This window comes from Lycorma delicatula, chromosome 3 (genome assembly GCF_047948215.1).
Source record: "Lycorma delicatula isolate Av1 chromosome 3, ASM4794821v1, whole genome shotgun sequence".
NCBI classification, from domain to species: Eukaryota; Metazoa; Arthropoda; class Insecta; order Hemiptera; family Fulgoridae; genus Lycorma; species Lycorma delicatula.
Genome location: NC_134457.1, coordinates 126201525 through 126219361, shown reverse-complemented (window position 1 = coordinate 126219361; position 17837 = coordinate 126201525). Strand labels below are relative to the sequence as shown.

The following is a 17837-nucleotide window of genomic DNA, read 5'->3' as shown; positions in this document are numbered from 1 at the left end:
TGTTGCACACATGTGAATGTTGCTCACTTTTAGTTTCATTGCTTAAATTATTTTTAAGTTTAATATTTTAAATTATTACTTTTTAATAATAGAATGTGCAAATCTTCTATTGCTCAATCTTCTATTGTACGTACCAATTTTCCCACCATGCACAATTTTCAAGGACTTACTTTCTGAAGAACAAGGAACAACATACGGAAAGTTTTATTTATTTTCTCATTGATAAGCTTTTTTATACAGTTACTTTTACTTACAAATAATGAGTAAAAAAATTAAGCATGCTTTACAAACTTGAAAACTTGTTGCTTTACTATTTAACTTTTGACAATGGTCAAAAGTTTTAACAAAAAAAAGGTTTTTGACAATGGCCAAAAGATTTGTTTTTTACAAAAACAAAAAAAGAAATGCTACTAAAAAACAAATCACAATTAATGATAACATGTTTAACATTTGTCTTTCAATGGGCAAAGTTAAATCTGTTCAAAGTAGAAGTTCTTCTTCACTATGTATGATCCAAAAAATAATAAATATCAAAAGAATCCAAATAATGTGAATTCACACTAGATCTTCAAAAAATAATAATTAAAATATACTACAGCATCTATCATATTATTACAACACATAGTTGCACAAAACCCTGATAGAATAGAATTAATTTCACAGTTTTCCATTAAATCACTGTATTGGTTCAAAACTTTAACTCCAATAAAAACAAAATAAAACAAGATAATCCAACAAGTATAGATCACATAAAATCATTACTTCATTAAACATTTATTTGACCTTGGTTATTTGTTAACTTCTGATAAAATTAAAATATTTTTAAACAATCAGCAGAACCTGATAATGCTTACCTTAAATAAATTAATAAAAAAAATTCTTGTTAGAGCATTCATTATAAAAATGATTAAAAGTGAGGAGGTCTACAAATAAATCAAAAGCTACTACATTGCAATATCTACAATCAACATCTACTACATTGCAATATCCAGAAAATTAAAATTATGTAGAAGATTGTCCATAATATGTATCAACAGTATTTAGAAGTGCTATCAACAATAGTAGAAACATACAAAGAGAAAAAAGGTATACATTTCTTTTTCTCTTATTGTAAATTGAAAAGTTAATAAACAGTTTAAATAATTTTATGAAATTATAAATGTATAAACATAGAAAATTTTAAATAAACAACTGCAAAACTATATATACTTACGTAAAAAATAACATCTGTTCAATGGCACATCTCCAAACATGTCGACAAGCTGCACCAGTTGGACATTTAAAACCCACTGTATGTTTTTTCTATAAACAAATAACAAGTACCATTACAGATATTTTTATGATAATTTTAATTAAGAATATGAATAACGAAATAAAAAATTATGTACTTAAATTGTAATATAAATTAAATCTACCAAAAAATTTATCAAAGGCTTCCGTAATGCAGTTTGTAGATTATATATGGAAGCAAATATAATCCTATGTACCTCAATCACAAGAGTTTTTGTGTTCTTTCATTCCTAGACTCATATCCAGTTCATATGAAAGTGTAAAATAAGACACCATAATGATCACAAATCATGTAGAATAGAGGCTGCAATAGTTATTTTTTATAAATGATAATTTTTAATAATAAATAAAAACTTTAAAAAAAGTATTATATAATAGTAAACAAAAGCTAGTGAAAATATTTCATAGAAAATAATATTATCATTTTACTCACAAGAAATCTAATAGAAATGTATTGATTCCATAAAGTATAAAACAATAATGTATTTACAAGTAAAGGTTTAGTTAATAAGGTGAGGAACTGTAAAGTAAGGCTAGCAAAACAGATTCTTGGAGGTAGGTGGTAGGTATTGGTTTTCTATAAAAAGAAAAACCTTGTATTCTTCCTAAAAAGAAAAACAAAGAAAATAAATTAAATACCAAATAAAATTTATGACTGCACAAAATAAGTTTAAATTCTAAAGAATTGAAAACTTTTAATGGCTTAGTATTAACTTTTTAATAACCATAAATAAATAATAATTTCAGTAACTAATCATACAAATCTATTAAAGTAACCACATAAAATCTAAGCAACAAGTAAATTTAAATCTACACTTTATAATTTAAGCAAAATAACAGCAAGCACATTACAGGATTTCTGTTTATATTTTTTTAAAACTGCAAGAAAAAAATTCCATTCATTAATAAATTATACAAGTTACAAAAAAATAAAAATAAATAAAATATACATAGATGGCAGAAAGTAGCAGTAGTTACCACTTCAGCAGTAACCATTGGAAATTTCCAGCATGAAAACACAGATGGAACCAGGATGGCTGACTCAATTTCCATGGTACTTATCAAAGGAAGGAATAGAGTAAGGAAAGGGTGGAATGACACAGAAGACGAACGCCCTGATTTGGGTTAGTACTATAGCTTTATAAAGTACTACACTTTTTTTGATGATATATTACGGTGGTAATATGGTTTTATAAATATCTTTAGCCTGTATGTATGACTTAAAGCTGATCTCCTCTCACTATAAAATAACATGTAAAATTGATAAAAATATGTAAATCTAAGTTTATTACATATATTTAATAACTAACTACATGTTCATCAGTTAGTTAACAAGGAATCTTAACAATATTTGTGAAAGTTTATGTTGCAATTAGGGCATATTACATTGGATTTGTATAAGTAAACTGTTTCATACAAGGCTTTCAGTCACTCAAGAAAAGATGAAAGAAAAGATAATCAAAGCATCATGGTTTCTTATTAAAAAATGAATAAACAGTATTTCTAAGCTTCAGCTTAACTTCTCAGAAAGTTTACTTATACATTTCTATAATCATATGTAATTTTTTCTATTCAACTAGTAACATAAAAAATTAATAGAAAGCAATATCAACAAGTATGATTTGGAATAGCTGATTCTTGAAGTACAAAACCAGGGATAAAGATTTCTCAGGAATCAGTAACATATATCACATTTAATAAACATTTAGAGAAATTTTTTTCAATAATTCACAGACTATTTTGCAGCTTTCTATTGTTATATATAAAGTACATTAAAGAAAACAGAAAAAATACACTGATAGATAAATAAAATTATAAATAGAACAATAAATTAATAAAACAGAAAATAGAAATAAATAATTACATTGTTTCAGTATGAAAAAATCTAAATGTAGAAAATATTCTCTATTTATAATTTTGTACTAATTATCCTAGTGTGACAAATTTTCTCAAAAGAATCATTATTACTATTATTATTATTACTAAATGGGATTAGTTCCTCCCTGTTGAAGAGAGAGGGATCTGAAAGCCTGGGTAAGCATTATTAAATAAAATTTAAATCTTTTTATAAAATCTTTAATTGTTTATTGTTTACTGTTTATCTTATAAAAGTCAGTAAATTTATTAAACCTTCAAGAGCCAAGCTCGAACAATTTCTTTACACTAAAATCAATGCCATTATCTTAGCCACTAGGTTACAGGGACTCAAAATATCTTTACACTGCTATAACTCATTGAATTCAGTGAAACCAAGCTTCCACATTTTAAATAATATTAAAGAAGGAAAACAATACTTAATCATAATCAGCTTACAGCTAATATTTCCTCTTTAAAAGGAAACAATTTGAACAAAAAGATAACTGTCTGGCTTGGGCAGGAATTAATTGTACGTTAACAGCATATAATAAGCTGGCAGCTTAAATTCAGAAAGTAAATGTAACTCATTGGCTTTACACAGAATCAGAAGTAAAAAATGGATGAAATCTTGCAACCATGTGAAGATTATTTAGAAGATTTTAAGAAATATGTTATAAATAAGACATACTGATGATATAATTATACTTCAAGAAAATTATGGCTATACCTCAAGCAGCAATGAAAAAAATTCTTAGATTAACAATGGGTATAACTAGTAATCAATCACCGAAGGGCAAATTAGTTAGAGGGCAAGTTATAAAGCAGAAACATAGGTTCAACTTGCTGTAATAAGAACGACTTTTAGGGTTGTTCACAAAATTGCTTTACTATAGTGCTTACTATATTGCTTACTATATTCAATAGATATATAAATAATAAACAACAAACAAAAAATAATTAATGACATCATCTATCACAAATAATAAAATTATACAAAATCAACATTTATAAATTCTGGAAAATATAATGAATGTTAAAAATAGATAAATAAAAATACATACCTTTGTTCTAGGATCCTGTTAGAAAACAAAACCAAAACAAAAGATCTGGTTAGTTGATTTTAATAAGAGCAAAAAATGAAAATAATAATTACTACTAGTGTGTTTTTTCTGAATATTAAATAATACTCTGATTAGTTATCAATGCCTTAACAATAAATTACACACATTAATGACTTCATAATAAATAGATTAATAAGTGTAATTTAAAAAATCAATATTAAATCAGCATAAGCATAATTCTTTTACTAACTCAGTTTTAAATTGAATTTATAATTGAAATTTCCAATATGATTTCTAGATTAAGTAAAAATGAAAAAAAATTTTAAATGCTTTTAAAAATTGAACAATCTCAGGTGTAACACAAATGTTTTTCATCTTGTATGGTCCATCTATGGTTATAAATGACAATTAGATGGTCTTATAAAAGCATGTAATTAAATTAAAGTTAAAGGCAAAAAATAAAGAGGTCTACTTATATCATATTACATCTTAGACCAACATTTTTCAATGTGGTGATCACAAAATTAGCCTACAACTTTACACGTAAACAATAATGAAATCATTTATGAGAAAAAAATCAGTAATTAAAAACATTTTATTTACATTTATAAATACACATGTAAAGAAAATAAATTAATGAAATGGTAGCATTTGTTTTTCATTTAAAAGTTTCTCCATTTGTGGATCTATGTTAGAAACATACAAAAACAAATTGTTTTCAAGTGATAAGAAACAATTCCTATATAGTTTTTAGTGCAACCAAGCACAAAAAACCCTTCACAGAGATAAGACATGGTGAAAGGAATTAATATTTTCAATACTTCTATGACTAAATTTCCATCGTTCAATGAGCAAGCCAAAACATAACTAAATCTTCAGATATGAATTAATTGTAGTTGTAACGTTTTATCAACACAGATTTTGATAAGTGGTCATGAATCTGAACTGATTAACTTAGCAGATGCAACAACATTTTTCTCTAATACCCATCTCTTCGAAAAATCATTTTTATTTTCCAGGAAATACTCCACCAATTGAATTTTTAGCTCATACAAATGCAGCTTCATGCTATCCAAACTGTGGTGAATAATAGTGTCTTCATCCAAATTTTTCTCAATATAACTGGAAGTGAGTGGAAACATATAAAAAGTTTTGCCTTGAAGGCAAATAACCCAGATATCAAGCTTCTTAATGAAAGCATGAACATTGTCTGTCTGTCATAAATTAAATGTTTTTATCACATCCTTGTAAATTCATATTCAAGTTATCCTGGAAAAATATTATTAATTCATCTCACAATTCCAATAATTAAATTAACACTTTCCCTTGTGATAACCATCTGACTTCGGCATGGAAAAGAACAGATTTTTTTCTTTTCATCCATTTCATAACATAGTTTAGCAAACAGCTAATTATGTAATGGTCAACTTTTAATAAAATTAACCATTTTACAGATTTACAAAGAATTTGTTTGAGATTTTCCAGCATATTTTTTGTGGCAAGAGCATGTCTCTGAAGGAAGCAATGCATTCGTTCTACCCTTGGTACAAGATGATCTTGTAGTTTTTTCAGAAATTCACTGTTCTTTCTTGTTATCACCTTTGCACCATCACTACATACTGCAATACATTTTTTCAATCTATGCTATATTTTTAGTAGTTTCATAAAAAACATCAAAAAGATATCGTCGTGTTGCATCACCAGTTTTGAGTTGCACAACATATTTTCTTTTACTGATCTGTCCTTATCGCATTCATATCTCACAAAACATAAGAACTGAGAAATGTTTGCCACATCTGTTGATTCTTTAAACTGGATAAAAAAAATTCACTTGAACTCACTTTCTGAATTATCTGATTGTGAAAATCAGCAGCCAAGTCATCAATTCACCTTGATACTGTGTCTCTAGAAAGCAGAATTCTTTTCAATTTTTTTGCTTCTTCCACTTAACATATCAATTATATCAGGCAATATGAGGTTTTCTTCAATTGTATAGGGTTTGAACATCTTAGCTACTTTAAATGCCACGAGATACTTCAAGTATACTTCAAGATTTAGACATGTTTTGGCTTGCTCATCAAAGTGAATATGGAAATTTAGTCACAGAAGCACTGAAAATATTAATCCCTTTTGCCAGGTCTTACCTCTGTGAAAATAGTTTTTCTTCCATAGCTGGGCTAAAAACTAAATATAGGAATCATCTTTTATCACCTGAAAGCAATTTTCTTTTGTGTGTTTCTAACATAGATCCATGAATAGAGAAACTTTAAAATGAAAAACAAATGCAACCATTTCATTCTATTTTTTAGATATAAAACAAATCTATTTTTTTACAAGTGTATTTATAAATGTAAGTAAAATGCTTATAATAATGATTTTTTTTTCATAAAATGATTTCATTATTATTTATGTACAGTTGTCAGCTAATTTCACGACCCCCATATTGAGAAACACTGGCATAGATTTTATCAGCAGTTATAGTGACAATTGTTCTTTCCTTTACAACACTTCTCTTTATTTGTTTTTAATTGAAATTATGAATAAAATGTAATAATGTTTTTATAGTATACAGTTCAATGCAAAAAAGTTTCTGTTTTTTCTAAAGCTGAAAAAGTACTTTTATTTTGAGCTGCCTATCACACTGAAACTGACTATCACAAGATCTTTTAAAATTATTTAACCAACAAAACTTTGCATTTAAACAAGTAAAGCACCAATAACTGAAGCCCTTCAGAAAATCCAAGTTAATTTTAAATATTGCTGCAAGATGCAGATGCAGAATACTCAGTTCATGATTATGAAGTCAGGGGAAATGTGGGATTTGAAAGGAAATAAACATTTTCCTGGTCTTAAACAAAGAAAAGTACATGACCTTTTTTCAAATGACAAGTGTATTGCTTGTACTGTACAGTAAAATTAAATTATTCTTGTTAATGTACTATTATACAAATGAAGTAAAAAATAACATTTTGATGTATAATATTCTGTCATGTTAAAGAATCTAACAGTAACATAAACTTCTATATCTCAGATAAGTATCGATCAGGTGTAGAGAAAGATTACTGGGTTTTAATTTCTTATAATATTTCTTGCATTAAGATGTATAGTGTTGATTTAAGGCTAGAATCAAGTAGCAAAAGGTCTATGTGTATATATATATACATATAAGTATATGAATATATACATTATATACATATCAACCAACTCAGAGAAATTGATCATCTCATACTTCATGGAGGTTCTAATGAAATAAAGTGCAAAAATTTAAAGCATGTTTCAAGTAAAAGAAAAAGACATCTCTCTACATTGAATAACTCTAAACAGACACTTTTACTATTATCAAACTATTATATTTGTTGTTCATGTGTTAAATTTGTATTCTTCCTCACAATCTTACGCAGAGGAATTCTCCCTTCTCTACCTACAGAAGGTAATGAGATAAATGGCTTCCTTATGATTCTAATGCATATCACAAATGATATTTGTTTATCCAATTATATAAGCAACCACCAGCACTGTTTTTGTATTTAGTGCATATCAAATCATTTTGTACTCATTTAGAATAATTTTGTTTATAAAACTAGGATTCTTAGCATACATGAATTATCATCTTTACAGAGTAAAGATGATAAATGACATCAGTGTTTGTGAAAGCAGTATTTTAAATGAAAGCCTATGTCACCACATATTATGAAGATGTAAAGTAATGCAAGTATGTTAAAATGACAGAAATATGTGTAAGAAAGGAAATGTATATGTTTTTAGTTTTACATTCAGCACTTCAAAACAAAATGAAGAAAACAATTATGGACAGATTCCAGACAAGATAATGATACAGAGTTCCACCAAAGATTACAAAATGTAATGAAGGAATCCATCCAGTCAGCTGTGAAAAGGAGTTTATAAAATTAAGAAAAAAGGAAACTGATTTAGAGATGGCACAATCTTTAACTTTTTATTTATAAAACTAATTACATCTTGTGAATAAAGATAGCAAAGACAAATTAGAGATTTCTCTCAGTTAACAAATTTGTTTAACAATGTTTGATAAGAAAAATTTATTCGTTTTCCACAGTTTATTTTTTTTAACTTTCAATTTTCTTTAATCATACATTTAAAGTATGTAAAAGAGTTTTTTCCTTATGTTTTTAATTCCTGTTGTATTAAAGATATTCAACTGATTGATTTAATAATAATAACAATATACATAGATTAGTTATGTAAGGTAAGATCAATCAGAAGTAATAAGGCTGAAGCTGATATTTATATAAAATAGTAGCTACTTCAGACTATGCACATAGTCCGGGAGGCCGTGACAGTCAAAAGTGACTCATTTCGCACCGCTTCATCTTTTGCCTATTGAATGCTTTTTATACACATACATTATTAGTGCCAGTCTGCCGGCGCGCCTGTACAACAACAAGCGACAGGAATTTTGCAAAACTCGCAAAATTTTGTAAAATTTGACTTATTTCGCCCTTGATGAAACTTTGTATACATTTTGTCTAGATCATATACGAAGATATTTTGACAGTCTGCCAATCATTGTGTACAACATAAGCAGTCTGCCACCCCTTTGAATACAAAAAAATTAAGCAAAATATAAACTTATTCCGCACCACTTGTAATTTTGATATTTTGTATTTGAATATATTTGAAAGCGTATGATAACAGTCTGCCAAGATTTTTGTACAACAAAACCCGTCTGCCAAGCCGATAAAGGTGTGATGCAACAGCAGCGTTTCAGCATACATGAGTAGCGGCGCTTCACCTTTATCTAGCTGACAGATTGCTTTTATTGTATTGGATTTTTGGCAGACTGGCATATTAGTTTTTCACATTCATTGAATAATTGTTTATAATAATTTGACCGATAGCATTATGAGCCTACGTAAATTTTCATTGAAATAACTGTTGAAAAATTTTGAGTCGTTAAACTCGATCTAAAATTACCGTTGCTCTTGCATCTTTTAATTAATTTGAATAATTATAAAAATTTCATAAGCATTGATTATTATATTGAATATAACTTTCAAATGTGGCGCTAGCTGTGCGCTTGGTCTAGCATATAGATTTTCTACGCGCCTGCGTGAATTGGACCCTTCGTATACCTGGCGGACTTACCTGGGTCTCTATTGTGTTTGAAATAGGCAGCTGACGCGGCCGCTTACCTGTACCGACGCCCGACCGTCTGGTAGTTAGCATTTGGAAGTTTCCAAGCGAACACGTGTTTACGAAAGCAAAAATTCAAAAATGTCAGTGTGCGTATTTTGTAGTAAAAAAAGTGGTGCTTTGAAAGATTTTAGTGATCAAACATTGGAGAAAGCACATTTTATTCTGAAAGTTCGCAAAAATCATGGTTTGCAATATACCGAAGTTATTCTTCCTTCTGTTGCGAATGATAGTCAAAAATATCACGTACCATGCTACCGTCAGTTTACCGCAGTGAAATAAAAATATACTAATTCAGATAAGTTATCTGGAAGTGATTCGGCATCGAATTCTTCAACATAGTAAGTTCACATGAATCAATTTATGCATTACTTTTAGCTTTTTTTCTTCTCCCCCTCGCTCTGTCTCATTCATACTCTCTTCCTCGCTTTCCCTGCCGCGTCCCTTAGCTTTCTCTTTTTCACTTTCTCTCTCACTCTTCCTTATTCTCCATCTTTCTTCCTCACTCTGGTTCGTATCTTAACTAGAATTACCAAATGGCATGAAGGCATGAATTAGTTTTGCAAACTAATCTCATCGCTTTTTTGCGCTCTTTCTCACTAATAGTTCATGACTCTTAATTATTTTTTCAGTGATAGCAAGATTGAATCAAGTGAACATGCGTCCGTCGAGTGTATACCATCAACTTCAGCAGAGTAAGTTCAATATCAATTTAATCTTAGCCTTATTGACTATATAATTTACAAAGGCCTGTGCTACAGGTTGAATGGTATTCAGTAATTTCTATCACTCTCTGTAATTGTTCCTCTGTACAAAATTCTTTTCTTATGACTAATTGCAATATTCTGATTTTTCACTATCTTTTATTTTCAGTAATACTGTTGAGTGTGAGCAAATAGTGGAAGAGGGAGAAAATGTGGATAAATCATTATGGAAAATCCAAGCCAAGAAAATTCTGAAAACGTATGTATAATTTGCGATAAACATCGTAAGTTTCATAAAGGTCACTGGCAGAATTTGAGTTTGTTTACTTCACGAGAGGTGATAAATGATTTGATATTGACAGCTAAGAATTTAGATGATCAGGCTTTGGTAAATAAGATAGATTCGGCTCTTTCAGAAGATGAAATGATTTTAAAAATTTATTATCATAAGATCTGTAAAAGGAATTATGAACACAATTTAGAAAAATTGCATAAAAAAGAGACTGAAAGAACGATTTGGCATTTTAAACACGATGCCCACAACATTGCTTTTGAAGAAGTTTGTGATTTTGTTGAAGATAATATCATTCAAAAGAAAGTTAGTTATTTACTCGATGCTCTAGAAACAATATACAAAGATAGCTACAGCCGAGCCTTAAATAATGAGGGAATCGAAAATGAATTGGAACTAGATGATAAAATAGCGCGTTCTCACCTTGAAGATAAATTGTTGAAAAAATTTCCGAAGAAAGTATCTATTGTAAAAATGAATACTCGCAAGATAATTAAGCCTTATATAGGGATTCTTATCAAAGAATGTGACTTGAATTCACTTGAGAAACAAAATATATTGCAGAAAGCTGCACTCATTTTACGAGATGAAATCAAACGTATAAAGCATAGAAAGTTGCCAAATCCATTAAATGTATTAGATCTGATGAACGGAGAATGTGACATCCCTAAGTGCTTAGATAACTTCTATAATATTATTTTAAGCGGTCCATCGTATCGTAGAAAAAGTAGTTCAAAAACGAAGCGAATATCCAAATCTTTATCATCAGATCTTATACACGCAGTTACAAATGGTAATGTAAAACCATCTAAACATATTTCATTTGGTTTGGCATTGAAAAGCTTAACTAATAGTAAATAGATAGTAAATTTATGTAATAGATACGGCCACTGTTGTAGCTATACAGTATTAGAAGAATTAGAAACGGAAGCTACATTTACATCGACTCGTCAAGAATCAGTTTGTCCCGAAGATATTTTACAAACATCATCTTTGTGCACAGGTGTGGCATTCAACAACTTTGATAGATTTGTTGATACTAGAACAGGAAAGGACACTCTTCATGATATGGTTGGGATAATTTTTCAAAATGTTTGTGCTTCTGTTGAAATCAATGCAGAAAATAGAAGGAATGAAATCGGAATTGAAACTGATTCTTCATCGAATAAGAGAAGAAGGAGAACTTTTGATGCAATTACACCTGAATTTGAGCCGTATACGAAAAAACCCAAGTTGATTGAACCTCTGTATCCTATTTATCACCCTCTTCACGTTATAAGAGCAAGTAATTTACCAACTCTGCAACAATTGAATTTTTCTTGGCTTATTTCTCATATTTTAAAAGTGCCAAAGACTCCAATGTGGGTAGGGTATAATAGTTTAATTCATCAAGATTCATCTGTCATGCAAAGAGTATCATATTTAACATCGATCAATAAGTCACCAACAGAAAATACTGTAGTACTAGAAACAATGAAACAAGCCTTGAAAATCGCTGAAGAATGTGGAGAAAAGTATATGCAAGTTACGTATGATTTAGCAATAGCAAAAGTAGCTCTTCAAATTCAGAGTACTGAAAAGGGAGATTATAAAAATTTATTCATACACATTGGTTCATTTCACGTAATGCTTGCATATTTCAAAGCAATTGGTAAATTTATCAACAATTGTGGAATAAGCACTATAATGATTAATTCCGAATTATTAGCTAGTGGATCTATGAATGGTTTCATTGAGGGTAAACATTTTAATAGATGCAAAAGATTATATCCAATTGTATATTTAGCAATGAAAATTTTTCATTTTGAAAGCTTTTCTCAGAAATATAGTATTGAAATACCAAATGCAGTTAAATTATACTTAGAAGAATTTATGATGTCCAAATCTGAAAAGCCAAAAATAAGTAACAGCAGACTAGAAAATTTATTCAGTGAATATCAGCAGTATACACAACAAACAATCGAAGGCGAGCATGGTAAAACTCCGCAGTTTTACATGATATTCTGTCAACTTATTGAGTATTATTTCATGTTGAATTGGTCTATCCGAATGCGGGATTTAGAATTATTTATCTATGTATTACCCAAGCTTGCCAACTTATTTTTCATATTTAATCAACATAATTATTCAAGATATTTAGTTAGATATTACGATAATCTTATAAAAGTAGATGAAACTCATCCTGGTTTACGAGTGGATTTAGAGAAAGGATCATTTGGCATCAAAAGAACAGAAAAAGATTTTTCCGCTCAACCAATCGATTTAACATTGGAACAGACGATAAACGCCGATGCTGCTAATAAACTTACCGGTATTATTAATTTAACCAATTCAGCTTCAGCTAGACAGCGATGGTGTAAAAGTCACAGCCTTCGAACAACGATCATTAGTCACGTCTTAGATGAAGTTGGTTTGAAATGTCGACAAGATATTACTGCAGATCTTCAGCCAGAAAGAATTAAAATTAGTGAAAGGCAACTTGAAAAACTTCTGAATAATATACGTCAGAATATAAATCCATTTTCTCCAGGTATTAATGAAAATTATCTGTATAATATTTCTACTGGACAAGCGGCAAATGAAGATATAGCAGATTTTCTCATTAATATTGAAATAAAAGGAAACTAGCAAAGAGAAAACTTCATTCAAGAATGTTTTGAAAATGAACAGAGATTTGAACTGCCTATAAAAAAAAAATAAGATTCTCAATTTTGCTAGTTGTGTTCCCAAAAAAAAAATTGCTGTCACGGGAAAAGTTGTCGAAGTTCGCATGCAACGTGATTTGTTTGGACAATTATTGAGAATATCTTTGGAAAAATCCTTAGATATTGATAAGGTTTTAATGTATCCTCTTACTCCAATGCCTTTTTCATTATGTCACGCAGATGGATCAATTTGCAAGACTGATAAATCTATTCTAGTTAAAATTTTAGAAAAACGTGTGGCTCATGATCAACCACAGAATGTTGATACGTATATCTATGATGGTTTCTTTATGCTTCATTTAATGAGGGAAATTCCCTTAATCTTTGGTCATATATCAGAAAAAATTTTCAAGATGTGTGCATCAAAAAATGCTAGTACGGTAATAATTAACTTCGATCAGTATTTTTCACCATCCATCAAGGATACTGAACATTTGTTGAGAGGTTCGAAAGATCATGTTTTTCACATAACTGGATCGGATCAAAGAGCGCCGTCGAATTTCCACGCTGAGCTTAAAAATATCAACTTCAAAAAAGCTATAGTAGAATTTTTCATACAAGATTGGGAAAATGATCATTATGCGCCTTTTCTAGGTGTTAAAAATGTTTATATAAATTATGACAAATGCTACAAATATGAAGTTATAAATAGAAAAATTGTAAAGTCGCTTTGTAGTAAATATACTTGTTCATTGCATGAAGAAGCAGACACAAAAATTGTCCATAATTTATGTGCAATAGACTATGATTCTAATGTAGTTATTCGATGCTCCGATACCGATATTTTAATAATTTTATTGGGCAATATGGAGTATCACAAAAACAAATTACAAATATGGATGCATTTAGGAGTTGGAAATCATCAAAGGTTCATCAATGTAACCAAATTATACAATAAACTAGGAGAGAACTTGAGCAAAGCACTGCCAGCATTTCACGCATTCACTGGTTGCGATTTTTACCCTGCATTTTACCGCAAAGGCAAGAAAAGACCGCTTACAATCTTAGAGAAATCAGAAAAATATATTGATGCTTTCATCAAAATTAGTGATCTAAACAACGTTTTTGAAGATAATTTTGAAATTATACAAGAATATACTTGTGAGATTTACGGTTTCAAAAAAATTCAGGATGTGAATGAGGCTCGTGTAGCCGCATTCAATAAGACTTACAAATTTTATAATAAAGAACAGTTTCCAACTGTTATCAAGAACATTGATGGATCAACGCTGCCACCTTGTCAGTTAGAATTAGAACAGCATTTGAAAAGAACAGGGTACATTTCACATCTTTGGAGGCACTCTCATTTATCAGTACCTATACAGTTCTCTCCAGTTGAATATGGTTGGGAAGAAGTTGACAATAAGTACATTTTCAAATGGTTTGAAGGAGATGAAGTTCCTCAAACAGTCAGCGAAGTAAGCATTCAGAATGAGTTGGACGAACCTGAAGGTGAGAAAACTACTGTGCATACAATATCAATTCATATCCTTTTTTCATTTTTCATGTTAAAATTGATAATTATATTTTACTGTTTAGTTCCAATGAGTCAAGAGCTTACTAAATCTTCAGATGACGAGGATGAAGATGATAATGAAAGTAATCTGGAAGAAGAAGAAGAAGAACAAGACATCTGTGAAGAAACGTCAGAATATGACACAGATACTTCATCTGTTTTTTAATTCCATTTCAGAAATGTTTTTATAAATAAATTGTAATATTAATAAAGTTTAATGTCTTATTATTAAAAAAATCCTAGATATAATTCATAATAATGCTATGCTTCTTCAAACATAGTTAATTCATTACTATCAAATACAAGATAGAGCAACGGAAATTTTAAATCGAGTTCAACGACTCAAGTTATTTCAATGAAAATCTACGTACACTCATAATGCTATGGGTCAAATTATTATAAACAATTATTCAATGAATGTGAAAAACTAATATGCCAGTCTGCCAAAAATCCAATACAACAAAAGCAGTCTGTCAGCTAGATAAAGGTGAATCGCCGCTACTCATGTATGCTGAAACGCTGCTGCTGCATCACACCTTTATCGGCTTGGCAGACGGGTTTTGTTGTACAAAAATCTTGGCAGACTGTTATCATACGCTTTCAAATATATTCAAATACAAAATATCAAAATTACAAGTGGTGCGGAATAAGTTTATATTTTGCTTAATTTTTTCGTATTCAAAGGGGTGGCAGACTGCTTATGTTGCACACAATGATTGGCAGACTGTCAAAATATCTTCGTATATGATCTAGACAAAATGTACACAAAGTTTTATCAAGGGCGAAATAAGTCAAATTTTCCAAAATTTTGCGAGTTTCCCAATTTTCCTTGTTGGGGTTTTCGGATGGCAGACTGTTGTTTTGATCATGTATACTAGTAGTAAAATGAGAAAAAAATAATTCGAAGTGGGGCGAAGATCAGTCACGAAAACTGTCACGGCCTCCCGGACTAACAGTTGTAGGTGTACTGACTTGTCCATTGACTAATTTATCAAAATCACTTGTTTGTAGGAAGTAGAGTAATAACATTGATGAAAATCAAAGTTTTTTGTTAAGTAGAACTGTAATAATATATTCTTTTAGTTTCCACTGAACTACAGACATCTACAAACAGTGAATGTAAGTTCTAACCCCAATAACCTCACTAGTGTTGAGTGAATTAAATAAGCCCCTCCTCATAGTATAACTACATCATAAAAATCAGTCTCAAAATAAGAAATGAATCCTAAACTGTAAAAGAAAGATAATCAGTTATTATCTCTAATTCTGATTTGATAATCTAAATCAAATTAGTCAGGATATGATATAAGTAAGGTTGAAAGTTAAGCTTCATTAAATGAATTAGTTCTAGGCATAGTAGTTTTCACAAAGCCTAAGTTAAAAAGATGAGAAATTTGTTGAAAAGATGAAAAAGTTAAGATTAAAATTCAAAACTGGTACTGGTCTAGATAAGATATTCAGCTAGTTGGTATAATGTGTTAGAGGTTCTGAGCTTACTAGTATTTTGAGTTTATGTTAATCTTACCAGGTAATTGGGATGTTTATGTACATGTAATTAAGCATTGCTTTTAGGAGAGCATATTCACAAATAAAAGCATTATATTATTTTTCTGACTTTATTTTTTGTGATGTTAGTCTGAAAAATAAAATTCATTTATATTTTTGAAATATCAAAAAATTATATTGTGAATTATTTCACAATAATTACTTCAACTTCCAGAATTAACAGATAATATTATAACTGTTCTACTAGAATGAACCAATTTTATCAGATTACACTCATCTAATAAGCTTTCCAAAAGGAAATAAGTGATTTGTATAGGATTACTTTAGTGCCATGTTTGTACATGATGAAACCAAGAAACAGCCACACATATAAAATCTCTATTTTAAAACAGAAATGCAGATTCTATTATCAAAATAAAAACAATAATCACAAATATTCATAATGAACAACATAGCTGTTATATTATAACAATATGGAGTGACTGTTTTATGAACATCATTACTCTTAGAGAAAGCAATCCTGGAAGGTGTCTCTGGTAAATAAATTAATTTATAATTAAAAATTACAGCCATCGAAAAAAAAGAACAGAAATATAAAAAATTTAATGCACCTCATGTCATCAAGACAAATGCAGTAGGAGAATTTCTCCATACATAAATTAACACATTGTGCACCGCTTGCAAGAATTCTTGTGATTTGTCTCGTTTTGTCAAAAGACCGTTCATGAGAATCACCAGGTTTAGTACATTGGTAACTCTCATGCCATGTCTTATATTTTTCAAGAACTTATTAGTTCTAATGGTTCGTAGGCTGCGGTTTCGAACAAAAAATCCTGCTAAAATTATAAAATATGGGGTATCTTAATGGTATGTGAAAGTGACACAGGTTATGTTTGTAAGATGGAATTGTACATTGGGGAAGGTAAAAGATTGGAAGAAACTATTCTTTCTGTCCTTCATTGTGATCTTGGTTTAAGGCATCACGTGTACCAAGATAACTATTACAACAGTGTTTCAACTGCTGACAGGTTATTAGAAAATAAAAGCAGAGTTTGTGGAAGAATAAGGGCTAATAGAGGTTTACCATGCACTTTGAAAGCTAAATTGTAAAACTTGGAAAAAGGAGAATCCACATTTATCCGTAAGGATGATGTGCTACTTGTTAGGTGGAAAAAGAAGGAGATCAAAAAAAAAGGGAAATCAGAATGATTTCAACAATCCATGGTAGTCAACAGAAAACAACTGATAAAAGGGACAGTAAAACAGGAGATGAAATATCCAAGCCTGTATGCATTTTAGAATAAAATAACAAATAAAAGATGTAGATCGTGCAGATCAATACTTGTCATAATACTCAATTATGAGAAAGAAAAGAAAATGGTACAAGACGGTGGCTCTCTTCCTAATAAACTGTGGTATTTTCAATTTATTCAGAATATACAACTGTTTGAACCCCCCAAAAAAAATTACATATAAGAACTTTCTTTTGGCTGTGGCAAAAAATTGGATACCAACACTAAAGGAAACCTCACAAGATTCTGACTCCAATTCAGACATTTACAGTGCTCGTCCAGGTCCTTCCTAACCAACCAAACGTGTCCCATTTAGTGACTCCTTCCTATATAGACTGAGTGGTGACATGAAGAAACAAGCTCTTGATGTTATTGTTAGTTCTGGAAGGAAAAAATATCCTACAAGACCATGTAGAGTATGTGCTGCAAAAAACTTAGAAAA

General features: G+C 29.8%; 1 protein-coding gene across 5 annotated transcripts in view; it reads right to left on the bottom strand.

The window, feature by feature from the left end:
• Window positions 1-17837, bottom strand: part of Frmd5 (FERM domain containing) — a 253350-nt gene that overhangs the window by 25880 nt on the left and 209633 nt on the right. For 4 of the 5 annotated variants that reach the window (XM_075360522.1, XM_075360520.1, XM_075360524.1 and 1 more), the window contains 2 exons: window positions 4209-4223; window positions 1214-1302 (listed from right to left, as the gene is read on the bottom strand). In XM_075360522.1, the coding sequence (XP_075216637.1) occupies window positions 1214-1302; window positions 4209-4223 (104 nt within the window). The remainder of the gene's footprint in view (window positions 1-1213; window positions 1303-4208; window positions 4224-17837) is intronic. The other variant, XM_075360521.1, reaches the window with a different exon arrangement.